At 42.4% G+C, this 25,273-nt stretch overlaps 1 protein-coding gene across 5 annotated transcripts in view; it reads left to right on the top strand.

Annotated features, from left to right (window-relative positions):
- NSUN3 (NOP2/Sun RNA methyltransferase 3) overlaps positions 1-3,995 on the top strand; it is a 68,017-nt gene extending 64,022 nt beyond the window's left edge. For all 5 annotated transcript variants that reach the window (XM_068266157.1, XM_068266155.1, XM_068266156.1 and 2 more), the window contains exon 6: positions 3,732-3,995. In XM_068266157.1, the coding sequence (XP_068122258.1) occupies positions 3,732-3,990 (259 nt within the window). In that variant the 3' untranslated portion in view covers positions 3,991-3,995. The remainder of the gene's footprint in view (positions 1-3,731) is intronic.
- Positions 3,996-25,273: the final 21,278 nt, after the last annotated feature.

Raw genomic sequence — 25,273 nt, 5'->3', positions numbered from 1 at the left:
GCTTTCCTATATTTCTCTTGTCTTTGCCACTCGGCAATGGCACTGACCTGCTGCTACAGAGTTGGGAGCCTCTTACGGAGAACCAATAGAAATTTGACAACCGCCGAGATAAGATGCAAGGCCCGTGTATTCAGTTCATATACACAAAACAGTGCAACACACTTTTGGTCATGCCAGAGATCAGGGATATGACCTATAATGAATGGATGTACAGATGCATGGAAATCAGTACATGTACAAAAGCATAGGAATAAACACTTGAGCTAACAGTACAGAAATGACTAATGCTCATAGTGTATGCATTATATAATCCACAAATAATAAGCAGTAACAAGGAATAATGCTGTTGAATTGGTATAGCCAGAGACATGTGCAGTGCTGTATAGGATACTTCAGCTTAAAGGGGTTCTTCCGCGAATGAGGAAAAAAATAAAAAGTGGTTTATGCATAAACTATTAAACATCCTTCTAAAATAGTGTAAAAAGTTTGAGGGAGATACTGGTTGCTTGGCAGGTAGAAACAGCTGTTATTCAACAAAGACTCATTGTTTGTCTTTTTTCGCCAGTAAAGTTGATTCCGTGATGTTCTTTGTTTGCTTCAGGCAAATTTTGTAGATTGTGTGTATGGACCTTAAAGAGGAACTTTACCAAAAAATAGTAAAGGAGGGGGGGGGGGGGGGGTAATCAATACATTGCAAAGTGAGACATTGAAAAATAGGAGAGATCAAAAAATGATTGATGTTCAACATGAAATTTGTTCATGTGTGATCCACAATCAGCCTGCAAATCATCATTTTTACTACTGTCAGGCAAGAAAAAAACTAGTCAGCAACTACTGCCATTATTAATAACCACACCCACTAACAATATGATAGGCTGAAACGATGTTATTTTTTATAGATATACATATGCACAGAGCTACTGCTTGCTCTTACAGAGGGAAACACGTTATTTCACACAATGCAACAAGGTTCACAGACTGGAAATTGTTATGACCATGGTCATGACATCACACTATGGGAGGGGTTTCACCATAATGGGCTCTATTCACAAAGCATTACCGCATTCGGTAATGCTCAAAACAGCTGATTTTACCGATCACCTTTCCAAGTTACAAGTCACTAAACCCATCACTGCACAGAAAGTCACTGTTCCCGACTAGTGAGCTAATCACCGACTTGCGCGGTAATTACCTCTGGAAATGTCAATTCACAAAGATTTCCGTATGTCATTTACTGTGCGGTAGATTTGACAGACAGCCTTTGGGGAGAGCCAGGCAACCAATAGGGAGAGCCTTACAGCTTGCTTCTTCACCCTGATTTGACGCAATGGCGTATCAGGTGGGTCTTTCAGTGTAACAAAGCAGATTAAGGAAAATTTTCTGAAGGCATCCCTGTATCCCTTTGGATGTGCATATTTGTATTGTAGCTTACAGAAGAGCTCCCCCTGGTGGCTGCAGCACATCTAAAGGGATAACTGAGAAGCACAAAACAGAAAACCTCACACAGCTCCCTGCCTGCCTGCCTGCTTGCTTTCCTGCTAAAAGGCTGTTAAGTGACACTTACCGACCAGGGATTAGTGAATTGAGGCATGTTTGTTCGGTAAATTACCGAACTTCTGCCTCATGGGGGAAAACTTTAGTGAATTTAGAAGAAAAAGTGTACAAATACTGCATGAGGTATTTTACCATCCAGAATGATTTTACCGAACTACCCATTGTGAATAGAGCTCAATATCAGCAACACAGACCCCCCGATGCACTGTTAGAAAAAAAAGTCACGATTTCTCATGGAAAAGAAGGTATCGACTAACTGGGATGAAGTTCATTGCTGGGTTAAGTTTTCTCTTTAAAGAGGAACTGTCGTGAAAAATCTTAAATTTAAAATGCATGCAAATAAGAAGTACATTTCTTCCAGAGTAAAATGAGCCATAAATTACTTTTCTCATATGTTGCTGTCACTTACAGCAGGTAGTATAAATCTGACATTACCGACAGGTTTTGGGTTAGTCCATCTCTTCATGTGGGATTCTCAGCATGACCTGTATTCTTGATAAAGACATTCCCTGAAAAAGATTTATACAAAGATGCTGGCCAGCCTCCCTGTTCACTGTACACTATTTTGGCAGGTGGACAGAGCAACTGCCATTCACTAAGGCCTGGAACACACCAGAGGAGTTTTTCTGAGCGTTTTGAGTTTTTAAATCTGCTGCTAATGTTATCCTATGTGTCTGTGCACACTGGAGCAATGAGGTTTTGTAAAAAACCCCATAGCATTACATTGGGAAGAGGTTTTGAAACCTCTAAAAGCTCTTCCCAATGTAATGCTATGGGGTTTTTTACAAAACCTCACTGCTCCAGTGTGCACAGACACATAGGATAACATTAGCAGCAGATTTAAAAACTCAAAACGCTCAGAAAAACTCCTCTGGTGTGTTCCAGGCCTAAGTGCTTTTAAAAATAAACCATAAGAACCCCCTATGAGAAGATGGGCTAGTCCAAAATCTGTTGGTAATATCAGATTTTTACTACTTACTGTAAGTGACAGCAACATAGGAGAAAAGTAGTTTATGGCTCATTTAACTCCGGAAGAAACGTACTTCATATTTGTATATGTTAACATGTATTTTAACTTTTAAGATTTTCTCGACGGAGGTCCTTTAACCCTCTGGGCGATACAATTATATCGCCCAGGAGGTGGCGCAGCACTATTTTTTAAATTTTTTATTTTTTAAATCATGTAGCGAGCCCAGGGCTCGCTACATGATAGCCGCAGCGCAGCGGCATCCCCCCACCCACTCCGATCGCCTTCGGCGATCAGAGTAAGCAGGAAATCCCGTTCAGAACGGGATTTCCTGCTGGGCTTCCCCGGTCGCCATGGCAACGGGGCGGGATGACGTCACCGACGTCATGAACGTCGTGACGTCGGAGGGAGTCCAGATCCACCCCTCAGCGCTGCCTGGCACTGATTGGCCAGGCTGCGCAAGGGGTCAGGGAGGGGGGGGGAATGCACGGCGGCGGATCGGCGGCGAGCGGCAGCGATCGGAAGTTACACGCAGCTAGCAAAGTGCTAGCTGCGTGTAACAAAAAAAAATTATGCAAATCGGCCCACCAGGGCCTGAGAAATCCTTCTGCGCGATATACCCCGAGCTCAGCTCGGGATTATCGCTCAGGAGGTTAAGTCTGGAAATTAGGAAATCAGGAAATTTGCAATGATAGTGCACATATTTCCTTCATGACAGGTCCTCTTTTAAAGTGCCTGCTGGCCATTAAATTGAACTGACTGTCTTCTATCCTATCAATCTATCTCATTTGTAATCTCCAGGAAGAAAAAGATTGCTTTTATTTGGCTGTTGTTTTATCGTCGTTTATGACTATTATATTTCTGTTTAAGTGCTGCATTTAGACGTGGTGCATCTCGATAATTGGGAAGTTTGACCTAACACAAAGCGAAACATGACATGCATCACTTAAAAGGTCTAATCATTACTGCTTGATGGAATTCGCTCGCTGACATCACATTATTCTGTTGCTAAATGTTGGGTTTTTTTTCTGCGTAAACAAAGCAAGGTCGTCAGATGTTAAGGGTAAGCGTTATATTTTAGGATGTAAATGTGTTGGAATTAGCAAATAAAAGCATTCCGCACTAAATGCAATCTCTGACCTTGCGGGCCGGGTGATGCTCCTTTCCAATGAAGCTTTGTATCTCTGCTCTTGTTCCTAATTACACACAGGTCTGCAATCAATGCCCTGAGACCCGGAGGGACGCTGGTGTATTCTACATGCACGCTGTCCAAGGCGGAAAACAGCGATGTGATTTCCAATATCCTGAACTCGCGCACTGACGTCGCCTCTGTGGACCTGAGTCACATGACCCGCGCCTTCTCTCAGGACTTCACCTTTGCCCCGCAGATCCCCTATGGACTCCTGGTTGTGCCGGATAAAGGAAAGTCCTGGGGACCCATGTTTGTGTCTAAATTAATAAAGCTATAGCTCTAGCTGTGTTGGCCATTATGTTCTAATAGGTTGTTTGGATCCTTGTTGACTGATATAATAATGCAGAATATGTTGTATGAAATCCTTTGTCCTTCTAGTCTAGGAAGTGTTAGATTTAAAGGACCGCTGTCATGAAACATTGTAAAATGTAAAATACTTGTAAACACATATACATAAGAAGAGTGCTTCTTCCAGAGTAAAATGAGCTATAAATTACTTTTCTCCTACGTTGCTGTCACTTACAGCAGTTAGTAAAAATCTGACAGAATTGACAGGCTTTTGACTAGTCCATCTCTTCATGGGGGATTCTCAGCATTTTATTTATTCTCTATTAAAGCACTTCCTGGAAAACATCTGTAAAAAGATGCAAGCCGCTTCGATACCTGTTTACACACTATTCTGGCAGTTGGACTGAGCAACTGACTTTCACTTTCACACAGTGCTTTTGAAAATAAAGAAATCCCTGAGCATCCCCCATGCGGAGATGGGCTAGTCCAAAACTTGTCAGTTCTGTCAGATTTCTATTACTATTGAAATTAATTTATAGCTCATTTTACTCTGGGAGAAATGTACTTTCTATTTATGTGTTTTCATGTATTTTAAACATTTTCACAAAGTCCTTTAAAGCAAGCCTGTGTAGCAACATTTAAGACATATGTAAAAATACATATAGGATACACATTTGTCCCAGCCCAGAGTAAAGTTCACTATAAATTATGTTTTTCCTATGGTGCTGTCACTTACAGTAGTCAGTAAAAATCTGATGAGTTTTAGACTAGTCCATCTCCTCATGAGCGATTATTTTCTTTATTTTCTAAAGCATGTATAGAATGGTATTCTCTCATTCTAGCAGCCAATAGATTGTGCAAGCAAGTAGGTATACCTGCTAGCACCTTTGTATAGAGACATTTTTGAGAGTGCTTTTTTATTAAAAAAAAGAAAACACTGAGGATCCCCCATGAGGAGATGGGCTTGTCCAAAACCTGTCAGATTTATACTACCCTCTGTAAGTGACAGTGAATTAAGAAGAAAGTAGAGTACATTTTAGACATGTGTAAACACATATTTTAAATATACATTTTTGGGGGCTTTCATTTCAAAATCAGATTGATGCAGAAATTGTGTTGCCTTCCTAAGTGTATGTGAGACTGAGTGTTGGCTCCCCTGGTATTGGGTAGGATGAAGGGGCCAGATGTGGGTTCTATTATAGTGTTTTAAAATATAAATAAAAAAGAGAGGTAATCACTTACCTCTCCAGAAGATATAGACACCAGTTCAATTGGAAAAAAATGTATCCATAAAGCAATCTGACAACGCATTTCACAGGTCATGGCCCACTTCCTCAGGTCAATATAAAATGTCGTGATAGCATAGGGGATAGAGTGTTGGCGCCTCTAATATATATAATATAGTATTTGATGTATTAGAGGCGCCTACACTCTATTCCCTATACCAGGGGTCCCCAAACATTTTGGGCCGAGGGCCGGGTCAACATACTTCAGACTGCTGGGGGGCGGAGTATACATAAAATGATGCAGACATCTTTGCAGGCCAGACTGTGAAGCATACCCAGGTGACAACCTGCAGTCCAATTGGACAGCAGTGTCACCTGATGTGGAATTTGACTGGAAACCAGCGAATTACTGCTTTCCGGCTTCCATGTTAATGTCTGGCTATTCTATAGGCGGACAACCAATATTTAAAGATGCAGCTGACTGCATCTATAAGTAATACATTTTGTGTGTGGAGGGCCGGTAAAAAAGCCTCAGGCGGCCACATTCGGCCGGCGGGCCTTAGTTTGAGGACCACTGCCCTATACTATCAAGACATTTTGTATTGACTTGAGGAAGCGGGCCATGACCCATGAAACGCGTTGTCAGATTGCTTTTTGAATACACATTTTCCAGTTGAACCGGTGTCTATTTCTTCTGGAGAAGTAAGCAATTACCTTTCTTTTTTCTTAATTTATATTTTAAAACACTAAAATAGAACACACATCTGGCCCCTCCATCCTACCCATTACCAATCAGACCTCCTTTGGAGGTAATAGCTTTGCAGTTTTTCTGGAAAGTCTATCATACTACAGGAGAGCGACCATCCAGTATCCAGCACGACCTGGAGTACCGAGGGATGGTTAAAGCGGACCCAAACCAAACATTATTTAATTCAAAATATTTAGTTGCACCACTCTGACACATACAAAAATAATTAAACACTCCTGCAAGCCTATGAGCATTTCAGTGTGCATGCTTTTCACCCTTCTCTTTTCATAACTAGGATTATACAGGTGGCAGCCATTACTTCTGAGCTTAGTAGGAGGTTTTAGATCATAGGTGTTTTTGTCATCAGCTACCCTCCCTCACAGGGGCGGCGTCTATGTGAAATCTCACACAAGCTGAGATCACCTCCCCTGTGACATCATCAGTAGCAGCCTGTGTTTTGTTTTTGTTTCTCCTCCACCAGTCTGTCGGAGTCTGTCCCGGCAATATGAAAGAAAGGGAGGGGTTCCTCCAATAAATGTAAAATATTTTATATTTGTCATCATGCAGCTGAAAAAAGGCTGCTATTTATGATTATAAGTTAGAAAATAGATTTTATTTCTGAAATCTTGTATTTTTAATTTGAGTCTACTTTAATTCTCCACAGGCTTATACTCACCCTTGTGAGTATATCTCTATATAGTGCTGCTCAAATCCTGAACCGGGAGATACCCGGATAGTTGCTATCCGGATATCTCCCAGTAAACCTGGGCAGGGACGTGGCTGGTGCTGGTCCCGAACATGGTGGCATCAGCGATGGCTTTGGCCAAGTAATGGTTGACAGCCTGCCTCTGCTCAACCAGACGTTCCAATATGGCCAGGGTGGAATTCCACCGTGTTGGAACGTCTATAATCAGGCGGTGCCGTGGCAGGTTCAGCTCTTTCAGTACGGCTTCCAGGGCCGCTGAGGCACCGCCCGACAAGTCAATCTTACTTGTCTGACGTCTTATTCGTCCGTCCCTCGGCGCCTCCCACAATGCTCTCCACGTGTGTCACATGATTACAAACACTTCCTCCTTCAACCCGGAAGGAGGAAGTGTTTGTAATCACGTGACCGCCGTTTGGACCGCATCGTGGGAGGCGCCGAGGAAAGGACCAAAGAAGACGTCAGACAGGTAAGATTGAACCCCGCCCAGCCCGCACAGGTTTACTGGGAGATATCCGGATAGAAATATCCGGATGTCTCCCAGTTCTGGATTTGAGCAACACTGTCTCTATATACTTTTTCCCTCCCTATACCGGACGATACTGCACCATTGGGCTCCCAGTCTCTCCCTACTTCTCACATAGGTATTCTTGGTCCCTATAAGAATCACCAAAGAAAAAAACCCTGTTGGCTTCCCTGTCCTAAACATAGTAAAGTAAAGGTACAGGAATAGAGCCTCAACCTACCAAAAAACCCTGCATGCAATAGCAAAAATGAAAAAAAAATAAAAAATAAAATGTTTGCACTGTGCACCTTTCACTGGCACATTTTGCTCTACCAGCTTAGCATTTATGCCCTTGTTACCGTGCATCTGAGCACAATAGCCCTCTTTTTCTTCCATTCCTTGATATCTATACTGAATTAAATTTGACCTCTTAAACTGCCTTTTTTTCTTTCTTTTTTTTGAACTTTGTAACATCTAGCATCATGTCATTCTCATTTTTCTCTTAGATATTTTCTTGCGTCACTGTATATATTGCAATATGGAACACATCAATATTTTTTATGAGAGGTCTCCGCAGCAGTGGCTATTTTCATACAGTAGAAGACCAATAATAAATCAACTGATGTTTAGATATTTCTATATGAGGAGAGGATTTTTTTCCTGGGAGAGAGTTACTTACCGAGAGTATTGATTTATTTAAAGAGGCACTGTAGTGACACATAGTAGAAGGCAGTAAAGCATTCAGGATATCCACTTTTCTGGTCATTTTCCTGGTTTCATCCTCAGAAACACTTCCTATATCTACATATTGCTGTATGTTGAATGTAGCCCTATTCGTCCAGTGATGCTTAAACTAGGCTGATTAGCTATGCAGAATCCAACCCCCCAAATATTCAGCAGTGGTGCCTGGCTCTTCTACTGACCACATATGCTATTGCTCCATTGTTATTGCCTGATGAAGCAGGATCAAACCTGCGAAACGTGTTGCATTGTCCCCCGGAGTATGTAAATAAACTTGTTGTATTTGACAAACACATTGGCAATTTTTGTGTCTGCTTGGAGGAGGTAAGTCCACTACTGCCTCCTCATGTTTTAAACTTTTTTGATTCTCTTATCCTTTTGGCGCCTCTGTATCCATACTACGCTATATCAAGTCCACCCCTGGTGGAGGGGTGTTACCCCCTTTTTTCCTCATCTACGGAGAGCGACTTCTTAAAGCTAATGTAACCCGGGTATAAAAAAAAAAAAAAGAAGATACTCACCTAAGGAGGGGGAAGGCTCGGTCCTAATGAGCCATCACTCCCCTCTCCCGGTGGCCCCGGTGCTGTGCTGGCTCCTCCGTTCTCGTCCCACGCCGAGGGGACTTCGGAAGTGTTCGGGAGCCGAGTCCTCCTGAAGACAGGTGGCGCACGCGTGAACACGTCATAGAGGGCGCGCGCGCATGCGCAGTGTAGAGCGGCCCATCTCCGAAACCTCCCTTCGGCCAGGAGACAGCGGTATTTGAAACGGTCGAATACCGCTACGGGGGAGCCAGGATAGCAGCAGGCACCGGGAGAGGAGAGGGGATGCTCTATGGAACCCAGAGCCTCCCTCTCCTTAGGTGAGTATCTGACTTTTTTTTATAACCCGGATCCCATTAGCTATAATCCTGAGTGGGGTCAGGTCTAATCTCCACACCTGCCTATACAGTGGTTGCCTTTGAGGTAATCCTGCTTTGTGAGTATAGCTTATTACTCTATCGTACTTCATTTCTACTACCAGTAACACTATATTTGGCTCTTGGTGTCCCTACTCTGTATTCAGAAGCGGAGGCAGTCACCTGACCAAGAATGTAGAAGAGTGGGGTGTCTTGACACCCTGAGGAAAAAAGACAAAGATAACGGGGAGCCCAAAAAGTGCAGCACATTAGAAGCTTATGAATAGTGTATAGAGTCAAAAGAAGAAGCTACTCACAAAGGTGGCAACCAACCACTTGAGGCCGGTAAAGACAATGAATACGACTCAACTCAGCAGGGATTGGATACGGTTGCTCTCTTAGGTCAAAAAACAACTGGTTGTCACAATGGCGTCCACCATGTGACCCCCAGAGGGATCCCCTCCAACCTTGATGGGATGGAGGGTGTAATGCACACAATAAGGGTAAAGAGGCACCCATGGTGACTATACTATTAGATTAAAATCAAATAAAACCTAGAAAGATGAGGTTACCTCAATGACGACAGTCAGATAATACAATACATTTTCTTTTGCACAGATAACACGTTTCAGGGGTCTGAGCCCACTTCCTCAGGCCAATACAAGTGCCGCAGTACCAACAGCCAATAGTATTGAGTGCTCAATAGTACTGAACCGAGTTACCTGTGCAAGATAAATCTTATTGTCTTATCTGACTGTCTTCATTGAGGTAAGTCAGCTCACTTTTCAACCTTTTATTTGATTTTAACTTAATTTTATACTGGGCGCCTCTTTACCCTTATTGTTAACAAAAATGCATCTCCCGAAATGTGTAGTGATGTCATCCACACCATGGGGCTCGACTCACTATTGTGTGATAACTGCTATCACAGCAGTTATCACGTGAGCCGCCACGAGCAAAGGTTTGCATGTGAACAGCGTTACTTCCCGTGATAAGCGAAGGTTTGTGCGCGATCACAGGGTGTTTTTCACATGAAAAGCGTTTGTGCGCAAACTTTTGATAGCAGTTATTACACAATAGTGAATCAAGCCCCATGAGTGGGAGTATGGAGGCCCAGAAGCTGTGTAATGGTATTCTGTCTGTGAATGAGGGGAGGATTTATAAATCAGAGTGAAAGCAGTAGAGTGTTGGACTGTGTTACCCATCAGTAAGAGCAAGGAGTTTTTAATCAGGATGATAACATTTATTGACTAACTTAGAGATGAATAAACTGTAAGCTTTCAGCTTATAATAAGCCTTCGTCGGACTTGGTTCCTGACACAATGTGAAAAACACAGATCAGAGTGGTGACACTACCCACAGCACCCACTATGCTGCATGAAGCACCATATACAGATGACATTGCCAATACAAGTCTGTATTAGTCACACTTAGTCACTGGATCCTGGACTTCTGATTTTGTTCAGTAAAATTGTGAGGAGAATCTGTAACCTACCAGCAAAAGACAAAAACACAGAAACATCGGGAGCTCCATATAGCGTAGTACGTCTATACACATTTTAAAAAAGAGAGAATAATGATGGGTACTCACAAGACCGGATTGCATGCAAGGAAACCACAAAAAAAGCATTGGTGAAGATAACAGTCTTCACTACCATATGGATACCCCTGAAATTTGTTAAATGGTCAGGTCACACTTCAACAAAAATTGTGATAAGATCATAAAACAGGCTATCACCCACAAAAGGAAAAAAAAAAGAGTGGGAGTGGGGAACTAGAAACGGAAACTCATGGGAAGAGGTGCTCCCAAAAAATAAAAAAATCTAAAAAGTTACAAAAACTGCTTACCTTAATTATAGGAAGTGTATTATACTTCCCTCTAATGCGTATTGTGGGTAACTTCCCGCTTCATAAAGTCAAAGGCAAGTAAGCCTTTGACACTTTTGACCCGATGAAGCGGAAAATCATCCACAAAATGCTTTGTCAGATGTATTTAAATGAAGCCATACAGCAGAGCTTCGTATCCCGGTTTCATTGGCTCCTAACCTCGTGATTTCTGTGAGCCAATCACAGTAATCGCACACTAAAACAGGGAAGAGACAGCTCTGTTTTGTTTTGTTTTTTCAAAAATCAAATGTTATTGATTCAGCAGATCCATGAACAAACATGCCATACAAAACATATCATGAAGCAAGGCACAAGAAAGATCAAATATCAGGCAAAATACAAGCATGTTAAAGAAACAGACTCGAGTGAACCAGAGTTTTAATGTAGGCAGCTCTGGTTTGTAAGGGGCCAGAATCGTCCGGCCCCGAAGGGGTTAAGAAAGAGCAAATTGCAAAATGGTTTGTAGAAATGGTTTTTAACAAAAATTATTTTCTATTTTTTTTTAATGAAAGTGGATCTTGCCTTTTTCTAGTTTAAGTTAAGTCACACAAATTATATTATCTCATAAATTTAGTCAAGCCCCAGAGGGTGGCAAAGAAACTAAGGGCCTAAAAACACTCCTTATTGAATCACACAACAGAATTAAAAACAGAGCTTATTATCCTTTGTAATTATAGCTGTGGCTATTATTAACTGTTGGAAATGTTTTTTTTCTTCTGAATTCCTTGAATGATTTTGCCAATAATGCTTTAGGCCTTAGGGGCATGTCATCACTTTAAGTCGATCTCCAGTTATATAAATAGTCATATCCCTGTGGCCTAGCTTAAATGCGATAGCCTATTATTAAAAACTGTTCTGATTACATTCTGAGAGTCTAAAGTGCAAATTGCTGTATGAAAATCCTCTCTACTACTTCTGACCCCGATTTGTTGTTCCTTAGCCTCTGAATTACCATGATGCATTGCTAAGCTTGCTGCGTGTTATCTCTTTGTCTAACAATTCCCCTTTGTCACCTCATCACCCGTATCTAATAAATTCAGAGTGCTTATGTATAATTAACTCAGTGAATAGAGATATGAAAGAGGCATAGCAGGTGATTTGGGCATGTGGTCTCTGGTTTAAATTTGGCGTCGCCATGGAGCCCAATGCCAAATAGTGGCTCAGTGAACAAGGGTGGTTGGGTTGAATATTGGCAGTTGGCTACTTCAAGGGAGAGTTGGCTGTTTTGTTACATCAAACCAAAAAAACACGCATGTACATTGCAACTTCATACTAATACATTTGTTTTGACTCAACATCCTCTAGTGTCCCGTGCATCTTGTGAACTTGCTACTAGAGGTCCAGACTCACTGTCATGTGTCCGCAATGAACCTGGAGAGCTAGATGCCAGTTCTTAAAGAGAAACTCTGACCAAGAATTGAACTTTATCCCAATCAGTAGCTGATACCCCCTTTTACGTGAGAAATCTATTACTTTTCACAAAAAGACTATCAGGGGGCTCTGCATGGCTGATATTGTGGTGAAACCCCTCCCACAAGAAACTCTGAGGACCGTGGTACTCCTGGCAGTTTCCTGTCTGTGAACCTTGTTGCATTGTGGGAAATAGCTGTTTACAGCTGTTTCCAACTGCCAAAAAAACATGCAGCAGCTACATCATCTTCCAACAGTAAAAATGTCACTATGTAATAAATGTCAGAATGTAAATAAGGGATTTAAAAGATTTTAAAATGAGCAAACACTGACTAAATAATTTATTTATAATTATTGTAAAAATGAAGCACTTTTTTTTTATTACATTATTTTCACCGGAGTTCCTCTTTAAAGCTTCCGAGCATAGAGGATGCAAGCCGGAACAAGGAGAGGAAGCTATATCTTCTGCTGCACACTATGCATACAAGTGCGACCGCACCTTTTGCTCGCAGTATAACGCTCAAGGATAGGCCCAACCCCCCTACTTTACACCCAAAATGTGGGCATCAAAAAGCCGGTCTATCCGAGTTGACATATGGCAACTGATTATATTGATTGGTTCACTTCCAAACTGCATGCGTTTGCATAAAATTTCCATCATCTTGAAATGATTGCCATCTCTAATTCAGAGATTCACCTGGGGGAGTCTATATATGAGCAATATGTTGATGTTTTCCTCAGCTGAGAGTTGGGCAGACAGATATTCCAAAGATTGGGTGGGGCCTATGGCCAAGGACCTTATGTTCAAAGAGAAACTGGAAGGGCAACCCCCCTCCTACCAACTACATTCAACACTGTAATGGAAAGGTGCTATGGTCGCACCTCATGAAGCCCCACCTACCCGACATGAAGCTAGCCTCTTAGAAACAGATGGGCAGGGCTTTACGGAGCATGGTCTACAATCCCCAATTTTTGTACAGCACCAGGGAGTCAACCAGTCCACACCCATATCCACCAAGGGTGTAGCAACAATCCAAAATAGAAAAAGCCTGGGTTTCGACCTGGATTTTAGGCCGATTGGCCAATTTTATTTTGCAGAAACCACAGTGCTAAAACACAACGTTTCGACCTAGTGGTCTTTTTCAAGTGCTTACAGGATACTTGTGCAACAGTCACATATATAGACAATTAAAACACACCCAACTAAGGGCGGGCACATAACTTAAAGAGACAGGCCACATTATATTATCATAAATGGCATGAACGCGGCATATAATTTAAAATGTTTCCTGTAATGATAATATAATGTGGCCTGTCTCTTTAAGTTATGTGACCACCCTTAGTTGGGTGTGTTTTAATTGTCTATATATGTGACTGGCCTAAAATCCAGGTCTTTTTCTATTTTGGACTGTTGCTACACCCTTGGTGTATACGGGTGTGGACTGGTTGACTCCCTGGTGCTGTACAAAAATTGGGGTTGCAGCATCAAAGTTTTATCTATACCCTGGTCTACAATCCCTCTGCAACTGCTTGAATATAAGTCAGTGCAGGGCTGTTTAGAGCTGGTTCTGCTCGACATTTACCTCCGACGCAAAATGTGGGTGTCAAAAAGTCAGTCTATCCGCAGTGATATACGGTAACTGATTATTTTGATTGATTCACTCCCAAGTTGCATACATTTGCACAACATTTGCATCATCTTGGAATTATAACCATCTCTACTTATGGTCTGGGAAATGGGGGTGGGTGTAATTAAACGTCTCAAGTTATATGTAAGCGTGACATTTAACTATGGGGCATATGCACAACAGTATGGTAAAATAGGCATGTGCAGGGACTGCACAGCAATTTTATTGTTACTTATAGTGACAAGGATGCGCATGTTGCGCAATTAGCGTAACCCACATTACCTAGGTAATGAGAAAAACGTTAGAGTAATGCATTGTACACAAGCAGCATAGCAGACAGTATATTGCCATAGCAGGTCTCATATTACCTTTGTAAAGCCTAACCAGGGCCTGGGATTCCTTAGGGGAAAACCAGGCAATAGCCTAGGGCCCGGAGTTGGCTGACAATCCTCTCCCAGTTATTCCCAGAACTTTTTTGTGGTCCCCCTGATGATTGTTCGGGCAGTCTATCCCATCTGGTGTGCTCTTTCATTAGTCCGTGTGTTACTCTCTTCATTCATGCTGGTCATATCCTTTCAGTGACCTGGTGGCATATTACGTAATAATGTGCATGGTTACTGAGAAGAGGTGCCCCTGGGAGGATGAAGACAGGAATGCATGGACTAATAGAGGAGCTTTCCAGCCGGGACAGATGAGTCGCTACACTGGCAAACGCTCTGCAAGGGTCCTATGGACCATAGTAAAGTTGGGAGAGCCAGGCAGCTAGTTTGAGGGCCAAAGAAGAGATTTTCAAGTAATGAATGCGGCCCCTAATGCCACATACAGGGAGGAGGGTCAGGGGTGCCTACCCCTCACCGCCGGTTATTATCTAGAACCAGCCCTGCACCTAACGACCCTGTCAATGTATATAACAGTAAAATTGATATTGCACCTTGTGCATTGCAGCTTTACCATACATTTGTGCATTAGGCCCTATATTACTATATCCAAAATGGAGACATCATTGACCAATGGGGCCTTTCTTTTGGGCGTATGATTTGTAGGTTTCCTGGATTACTCTGTGTTCTGTCAAGATGTACAGAAAGGATTTTAATACATGTCTTCCGATAAGACACTAGAAGGGGTTCGGTGGTTCTTGTAAGGACCAAGAGCATCTAAACGAGAAGTAAAGAGAGACCAGAAGCCCAACGGTGCAGTATCATTAATAAATTATATAGTATAATATAATGGAGGTGCCTACACTCTACTCCTCATGCTGCTCAGGCATTTTTTTGTATTGACCTGCGGAAGCAGGCCAAGACCTGTGAAACGCGTTGTCAATTTTTGAATAAATATTTTTTCCAGGTGAACTGGTATCTGTATCTCCTTGAGAGGTAAGCGACTACCTCTCGTTCACATGTTATGTTTTAAGGTTTTATCCCCCATATATTTTGGGTGCCTCCCCCGAACCCTTCTACCTGATAAGACAGTACCATTCATCAGTACTATTTATATATTCTGTAGAAATGTAAGAGGTTTCCTGTAGGCAATTATTTTATGTCACTATGGCCAGTCAACCTCTACCGTCATATATTCACCTAATACTGCCTTTCTCGTTACCTCTGCGTTTGTTTTTAGTATTCAAGGGGTTTTTATTAAAGGTATAAAAAGCAGATACAAAAAAGTGCAAACAGTTGCAAATGACAAATAATATACCAAGTTGTACCTTAATAGCATATAAAATTGCAATTATATAAGTTATCAACATGTCTACATTGAAAGTACAAAACAAAGCGTTATTTCCAACTTTCGAATACTTTTAACCTGAAGAGAAAAGGAATATGAAAGCTACTGTATTATAAAACAATATTTCCATGACTCTCTGCCTGACAATTAGTCATCCTGATTCAAAACTTCTTGCTTTTACTCATGGCTAACACGGTACAACACTTTACTGCTTCTACAATTAGTCAAGGAAAGAGTTTATACCGAATTACAATAAAAACTCCAAATTATTTATAAACCACTAGCTGATTGCCCCGGCGTTGCCCGGGAATGTATTTGGCTGGTGTTGGCTTTTTCTAACCCTAACACACAAACACTTAATGACCAAGTTTGTGAGCTTTTGGGGTCTTTGGCATCAGTAATTCGCATTGAAATGAAACAAATCTGATTGGCTGTTTGTGGCTCCACCCCATTTCTGAATTTGAACCCCAGTGACCCAATAACCAACTGTACCAGGTTTGAGGCCCGTGCCCTTAACAGTGTAAGAATGGTAGCAATTAAATATTCCCCTTGAAAAGCAATAGGTGAAGTTTGATTCACTTTTGTAGGCTCCACCCACTTTTCTGAATATTAATCCCAGTCACCCAGTGACCAACTGTGCAAAGTTTAAAAACCCTGCCATTAACAGTGTAAGAATGGCTGCAGTTTACATTTTCCCAGTGAAATTTGTATTTGTCTCCACCCACTGATGACCAGGCGTTGCCTGGATATGTATTTGACTGGTGTTGGCTCCGCCCACTTTCTAACCCTAACGCACACTCAATGACCAAGTTTGTGAGCTTTGGGGTCCTTGGCATCAATCATTTGTATATTCCCATAGAAATTTAATCAGATACGCTGTTTGTGGCTCTGCCCCTCTCCAGCATTTGAACCCCAGTCACCCAATGGCCAACTGTAGCAGGTTTGAGGCATCTGCTATTAACAGTGTAAAAATGGCAGCAATTTAAATATTCCACTTGAAAATCAACAGGTGAATTTTGATTGGCTATTATAGGCTCCACCCACTTCCCTGAATATTAATCTCAGTCACTCAGTGACCATCTGGGCAAAGTTTGAGAACCCTGCCATAAACAGTGTAAAAAGGGCTGCAGTTTACACTTTCCCAGTGAAATTTGTTTTCGGCTCCACCCACTTTTTGTAACCTGGACACAAAGTCACTACTCAACGCCCAAGTTTGTGAGCTTTGGGGTCCTTGGCAACAATAATTTGTATTTTCCCATGAAATGAAACAAATCTGATTCACTGTTTGTGGCTCTGTCCCCTTTTCTGAATTTGAACCCCAGTGACCCAATGACCAACTGTACCAGGTTTGAGGCTTGTGCCATTAACAGTGCAAGAATGGCAGAAATTTTACATGTGACATGTGATTTTTGATTGGCATTTTTAGGCTCCACACACTTTTCTGAATATTAATCCCAGTAACCAGCTATGCTAAGTTTGAGAACCCTGCAATTAACAGAGAAGAAGGGCTACAGTTTACAATTTCCCAGAAAAATCTGTTTTTAACTCCACCCACTTTTTGTAACCTGGACACACAGTCACTACTCAATGACCAAGTTTGTGAGCTTTTGGGTTCCTGGCATCAAAATTGTGCTAATGGAAGCAGTTTATGCAGCAAAGAAATCTGGCTGTTTTTGCCTCCGCCCCTTTACTGAATTTGAACCCTAGACACTTAACGACCGACTGCAGCAGGTTTGAGGCCTCTGCTATTAACAGTGTGAGAATGGCTGCAGTTTCAATATTCCCCTTGAAAATCAATAGGTGAATTTTGATTGGCTCTTGTAGGCTCCACCTACTTTTCAGAATATTAATCCTAGTCACCTAGTGACCAACTGTGTGAAGTTTGAGAACCCTGCCATTAACAGTGTAAGGAAAGCTGCAGTTTACATTTTCCCATGTAAAAAGTTAGTTGTTTTTGGCTCCGCCCACTATTTCTAATCTTGACATACAGTCACTTAATGACCAACTTTATGAGCTTTGGTGTCTTTGGCATCAATAAGTTGCATTTTACCATTGAAATTAAACAAATCTGATTGGCTGTTTTTGGCCCGCTTCCTTCAGAATTTGAACCCCAGTCTCCCAGTGACTGACTGTAGCAGATTTTAGGCCTCTGCCATTAAGAGTGCATGAATGGCAGCAATGTAAATATTCCCCTTGAAAATCAAAAGGTGAATTTTGATTGGCTGCTGTAGGCTCCACCCACTTTTCTTAATATTAGTCCCAGTCACCCAGTGGCCAACTGTGTCACGTTTGAGAACCCTGCCAATAACAGAATGGCTGAAATCAATCTAACAAATCTGATTGGCTGTTTGTGGCTCCATCCCTTTAGTGAATTTGGACCCCAGTCACCCAGTGACTGACTGTATCAGGTTTCAGGCCTCTGACACTAACAGTGTAAAAATGGTAGCAATGTGAATATTCCCCTTGAAAATCAATAGGTACATTTTGATTGGGTGTTGTAGGCTCCACCCACATTTCTGAATATTCATCCCAGTCACCCAGTGTCCAATTGTGTAAAGTTTGGGAACCCTGCCATGTTAAAAATGTAGTTGTTGGCACCGCCCACTTTTTCAAACCTTGACATACAGTCACTAAATTATCAAGTTTATCAGCTTTGGGGTCCTTGGTATCAATACTTTGTATATTCCCATTGAAAAATAAACAAATCTGGCTGTTTGTGGCTCCGCCCCCTTTCTGAATTTGGACCCTAATCACCCAGTGACCAACTGTACCAGGTTTGAGGAATCTGCTTTTAACAGTATAAGAGAATGGTAGCAGATGAAATATTCCCTTTGAAAATCAAAAGGTGAATTTTTATTGGCTGTTGTAGGCTCCACCCACCTTCCAAAATCTTAATCTCAGTCACCCAATGACCAACTGTGCAAAGTTTGAGAACCCTGCCATTAACGGTGTAAGAATGGCTGCAGTTTATATTTTCCCAGTAAAAGTTGTTTTGGCTCTGCCCACTTTTTGTAACATTGACACACAGTCACTCAATGTGTGAGCTTTCAGGTTCCTGGCATCAACAATGTGTGAATGGACGCAGTTTATCCACCAAGGAAATCTGATTGGCTGTATGTGGCCCCGCCCCTTTAGTGAATTTGGACCCCAGTCACCCAATGACCGACTGTAGCAAGTTTGAAGCCTCTGCCATTAAAAGTGTAAGAATAGCAGCAGTTTAAATATTCCCCTTGAAAATCAATAGGTGAATTTTGATTGGCTGTTGTAGGCTCCACCCATTTTCTTGAATCTTAATCGCATTCACCCAATGACCAAATGTGCCAAGTTTGAGAACCCTGCGATTAACAGTCTAAGAATGGCTGCAGTTTACATTTTCCCATTTAAAATGAACGGCTGAAATTTGATTGGCTGTTTTATGCCCCGCCCACTTTTCCTGGATTTGTAACCTCGGTCACCAAGTGACCAACTGTGCCAAGTGTGGGGACTCTGGCTTGATTACTGTGAGAATGGCAGCCTTTTACATTTTTTCCATTGACTTGAATGGATGAAATCTGATTTGCTGTTTGTAGCTCCTCCCAGGTGTGCAGGGGGGCCGCGAGACCCCAGAACATATCATCCCAGGTAGTAAGGGATCTGTGTACCAAGTTTCGTTCAAATCGGTCAAGCCGTTTTCGCGTGATCGCGGCACATACACACACACACACACACACACATCACACACACACACACACAACACACACACACTCGCACATCACACACACACATCACACACGCACACACATCACACACACACACACACATCACACACACACATCACACACACACACATCACACACACACACACACTCACACACATCACACACACGCACATCACACACACCACACACACACACGCACACACACAACACACACTCACACACATCACACACACACACACACGCACACACACAACACACACACACTCACACACATCACACACACACACATCACACACACGCACACACATCACACACACGCACACACACATCACACACACACACACACACACTACACACATCACACACACACACATCTCACACACACACACACACATCACACACACACACACACACACACACATCACACACACACACACACACACTACACACATCACACACACATCACACACATCACACACACACACACACACACACACACACATACACACACACACACATGCACACACACACACACACTACACACATCACACACACACACACACTACACACATCACACACACACACACACACACACACACACACACACACACACACACACACACACACACACACACACACACACACTACACACATCACACACACACACACACACACACTACACACATCACACACACACACACACACACATACACACTAACATACACACATCCGATTTTATATATATATAGAAGATTAACCTTATCTAATCTACTCCATATCCAGGCATCCCTTCTCCCCTCCCCAGCACCCCAGCATGAATATATAATCTAAGAGAAGCAACCAGATCAGGCGATCAAGGCCTACCAACTAATTCCTGAGATCTATGTTCATTCCAGTCATCCCAATCTGAGCAATATTTGTCCCAACTACAGGAGATAATATGAGAGAGCCTATCAACATCCCTGATCAAATCCACCCGAGTAATAAATTGGCCAAAGGGGAGAGTTGCTGACCTCTAGCTATAAGCAATTACCCAGTGGGCCGCTAATAAAAAGGCAAAATATAGTCGTTGATACCGTCTAGGAATACCAGAGGGTTAATTATAAAGTAAAGCGTGGATAGGAGCGCACTGAACAGCAATCGATGTTATCACTTCAAATTTATTCCAATTAGTAGACCAAAAAGATTTAGCCATAATACGCTACCAAAATATATGAAATAAAGAGCCGTCTGCTCTGCACCCCCTAAAACAATTAGAAGAATGTTCGGGAAAAATTGTATGTAACTTCATAGGGGTATTATACCATCTTAAAAGTAATTTAACTGCAGTTTCTTTTAGGCTGGGTGAGGAAGAAGATCTTCGCCTGACCGTCCCCCGCATCACCCAGTCCCATGCACGCCTCCAAGACTTCTCAAGAGCCGCTCCGACACTATGGAACTCCCTACCTCCACCCATTAGGGCAGCCCCCTCCTTCAACACCTTCAAGAAGGCCCTCAAAACTCACCTTTTCACTCTTGCCCACCACCCCTCACAATTGCTCTAAACCCACAGCCGAACTCTGGTCCCCTACCTCTCGTGTCCCTACCTCTCCCTCTAGATTGTAAGCCTTTGGGCAGGGTCCTCACTCCTTTTGTGTCCTACCTGATCATGCACCTCCATTACTGTGCACCCATGCTATGCATTTGAGTGAACCTAACTTGCCTAACTCCATGCTCCCATCCAGTGACTGACTAAGCATTACCTTGTACTCATACTGTGCTGTGTGATCTGGTTTTCTTGTATTCCTGTATTGTCATATTGCTGTTTGCCACCCCTAAATATTGTCTGTAACCTAAATTAATGTCCAGCGCTGCGTAATATGTTGGCGCTTTATAAATACAACAAATAAATAAATAAATAATAATAAATAATAGAGTCAAAATTAGTTTCCCATCTGCGTTTGTTTTTAGCACTTTTAAGCTCTGTTCATCGATTTATCAAAAGAGGACACTCCGGTATAACTCAGACCTGAGCACCTTTTCGTTTTAAGTGCTTAAAGATCTGTATTTTAAAGTGATGATTTATATTCAGCCACTGTCATCGGAAAGCCTTAAAAAGCCTTATTTGCCAAGTTGTTTACTGGTAACGAGAGTCTTGTGTTTAACGCAAAGGTCAGAGACTCTATTGACATTGCCTTTCATCTACCCAGATTAACTAAATAGAAATTGAAAGGTTAAACTATGTCGAAAAGAACAGCTTGAGGTTGCATCCCCTCGCCTTAAGTAGTCCGTTCACACCAGCATGCAAATTGAATTACCAAAGATGATTAGTAACAATAATTGTTTTTTGTTCTTTGCGTTTTTGCATATAAAACCCTCCAAGCGTGGGAAACACTTTGATAGTTACTATCATTTCACTTTGTAATTATCGGGCGCAGAACTTTTCTTTATGGCAAATAACCTTGTTTTATGTACATTATTATGCTTTCACGCCATCAATAATCTGTTACACTATAAATCTAGAATGGGTTTCAGCTGGAAACAGTAATGATAACAGTGTTTTTTCTCTATCAAAGCATCTACAGCTTCCAATTGCCTCTCCCCTCCTTCATATAAGAGCAGAAAAAAATATATAGCCCACTTTTTGGGGGGCTGGCAGGATATAGCTGTCACATGACCTAAGCATAGCAAAGAGGAAACAGGATGTCAGCTGTTGCCAGAGAAGCAGTTCTTTCTCTGCTCCAGCTCTCTACTGCCATCTACTGTATGGAATGTCTCAGCAGTGGCTGCTGTGAACCAGCATCTCATAATTCCTAGTTTCTCAACGCATGGAACATTTTTCTCAGGGGGTAATTTTTTTGGGGGCGGTCTGGGTACATGAATTGAAAGCAGGAAATTTGGGCACCTGCTAGTGGCAGAAGTTTGGGTGCCACCATAGGGAGGAGCAGTTGAAAAGTTGTGGCCAAAAATGGGTGCAATTGTCATTTATCAATATATGTGGGCACAATTGTTATTTATCGATATATGTGGGTGCAATTTTTATTACTCGTAATATAGAAAGTCGTTACGCAATTTAGCGAGCAGCTGCAATCAAATTGAAATATATTGTTATATTGATAGCAGTGCTCATGGGGTGTTAAGGTTAGGAACCACTAGATGGGGTCTTAGGGTTAGGCACCACCAGGTGGATCTTAGGGTTAGGCACCAGCAGGGGAGTCTTAGGGTTAGGCACCACCAGGGGTGTCTTAGGGTTAGGCACCAGCAGGGGAGTCTTAGGGTTAGGCACCACCAGGGGGGTCTTAGGGTTAGGCACCAGCAGGGGAGTCTTAGGGTTAGGCACCACCAGGGGGGTTTTAGGGTTAGGCCCCAGCAGGGGAGTCTTAGGGTTAGGCACCACCAGGGGGGTCTTAGGGTTAGGCACCAGCAGGGGAGTCTTAGGGTTAGGCACCACCAGGGGGGTCTTAGGGTTAGGCACCAGCAGGGGAGTCTTAGGGTTAGGCACCACCAGGGGGGTCTTAGGGCTAGTTACCACCAGAGGGTCTTATGGTTGGGCACCACCAGGGTGTTCTAGGTACCACCAGGGGAGGGTATGAGAGTAGGGAGAGGTTAGGTTATAGTTAGGTTCATCATTATCAGTAAATTGACCAATAATGTAATATCGGAATTAAATTGTTATTTACCGTTTTTGTTATCATTTTTGTTATTTAACGTTGGGCTTGAATTGTTATTTACCGATATTGCCAGTATAATCGTTATTTGATGTCGCGCCTAAATCAGTTCGCAACTTTTTCAAATGTATGCCCATAAGGGCCTATTAAATTTACTTGCAAGGAGGGGAAACTAGATAGCTGACATGTTTCGGACTAACCGTCCTTATTCACAGCTATGATTAAGGACGGTTAGTCCGAAACATGTCAGCTATCTAAAGCCTGCCGTGGAAATTTTGGATACGTCCACAATAAAGTTCTATACTTCACTGTCAAGTGCGGACCATCCTTCTTCTTCTCTCCTTAAACTACACTGCAGTACACTTTCACTTTAATACTATACCTACTTCTGCTGCCGCAATCCTCTCCTCCTGGCTCCGGGTCCTGCTTCTTATACGGTCATGTCCTGCATCCTCCACGCTTCTCTTCTGTTGCAGCAGTAGGCAGGGACACCGGCCACCTACAGCTATGCAGAACTAATGGGTTCTCCATACTGCTAGTTCTATGCACGTTGTCCCTGTACACTAGTGACGCATGTGCACCGCTAGTGTGCAGGGATAGTTGGCATAGAACAAGCAGTATTAAGGACCCGGCGGTTTTGCATAGAAGTAGGTGGCCAGAGTCCCTGCCTACTGCTGCAACAGAAGAGGAGTGCGCTGCCAGGAGCCTGCGGGAGAGGATTGCGGAGGATACAGAGGAGGACCACACAAGAGGCAGGACTCGAAGCCAGGGGTAGAGGATTGCGGCCGCAGCAGCAGGTATAGTATACCGGTAGCTTACCTGCACACTCTGCCTAGCTTTTTCTGTATTTTTGGACTATAAGACACACCCACTTTTCTTATATTTTGAAAAACTTACCTCTTACAGTGAACACTTTTTCTCTCAGTACAAGTAAATGTGGTTATATACTGTAATTTGCTTTAGTAAAACTTTTTAACTGCAATAAACACACATTTTTCAGTCTGAACTATTTTTGTATGTCAATATCATGATGGTGTTTTCTTGGCCAGTCGGCTAATCGCTCAGTGCTGATCTTTTATTAGGCAGGTTGTCTGTAGAATAAGATTGAGCTTTTACCAGGAAACAGCAGATGATGTCCACATTAAATCACTTTGTGCCGTTTTGTGAGGCAGTGTATAAATCATAATCAAAGAGAATATCACGGCCATTATCAAAGCTCCTCGCTAATTCTCCCGCTAAGTGACGAATCACGCGCTTCACAGCGGACAGTCTGGCTGGATCGCGCGGCTTTTTTTGTTCTCAAATATGGAATCATGACTCAAAAAACAATTAGAGTTTAAAAAAAAGTTCTGTATCAAGTACCTTTTAAAGAGGATCTGTACTGTCCGATTTGTACAATAAAAAACATACCAGTCGAGTTACTGTGATCTCCTGGATCCCTCTTTGCCATTTCTGCTGCTCCCTGCTGTGATCCTCGCCAGTTCTGGGCAGTGTTTACAAACAAAAAAATATGGCCGCTAACCAGGAAGTGATGTATATGTATATAAATATATCATGTTACAGTATACTACAAGTTTTCATTACAGTGAATTTTCTGCACTCCAGGCAGGGATTCTCATAGTTTCTCAGTATGGGCAGCTCCCTCCCCCCCTCAGACAAGCTTAAATTGAGAGCAGAGAGCTGTCTGTGAGGGATAAACAAATCACACACACAGAGCCTGCAGGGAGCATGCATAACTTTTCCCTATCACAGCAGAGGCAGTGCATTCCTCTCTGGGTCGACAAAGCTTGATGAAAAAAAGATTAGATATATTACAGAGACAGTGCAACTAGAAAAGGCTGCAGTAATTCAGACCACATTAGAACAGGTATAGTAACTTATACGATAGAAGAAATAAGGCTGAAAATTTTCTTACAGAGTCTTTTTAATATGAACCTGATGCGACTTAAAAAAAAAAATGTTGGATACTTAAAGCTGAATATTCACCACCAGACAGGTCCAGCGACGTCCCCTTGATGATGAGCATTCATTGATTCCTTTTCCTGCTCGTGACGTACCTGACGGCACACGACGAGCGCAAACAGGAAGTCAAGCAAGCTACATACTTTACGCAGAGTCGTCGGGGATCTTAAAGAGGAACTCCAGTGAAAATAATGTAATAAAAAAAGTGCTTCATTTTTACAATAATTATGTATAAATGATTTAGTCAGTGTTTGCTCATTGTAAAATCTTTCCTCTCCCAGATTCACATTCTGACATGTATTACATGGTGACATTGTTACTGTGGGCATGTTATGTAGCTGTTTCTAGCTGTTCTGGCTGTTAGACAGCTCTAAACAGCCATTTCCTGTCTGTGAACATTGTTACATTGTGGCAGTTTGCCAGGAGTACCGCGGTATTCAGAGCCTCTAGTGGGAGGGGTTTCAGCACAAAATCAGTCACACAGCCCCCCCTGATGG

Source organism: Hyperolius riggenbachi, chromosome 2, assembly GCF_040937935.1.
Source record: "Hyperolius riggenbachi isolate aHypRig1 chromosome 2, aHypRig1.pri, whole genome shotgun sequence".
Lineage (NCBI taxonomy): Eukaryota > Metazoa > Chordata > Amphibia > Anura > Hyperoliidae > Hyperolius > Hyperolius riggenbachi.
The sequence above is the reverse complement of the archived record's forward strand: the minus strand, read 5'-3'. Positions and strand labels throughout refer to the sequence as shown.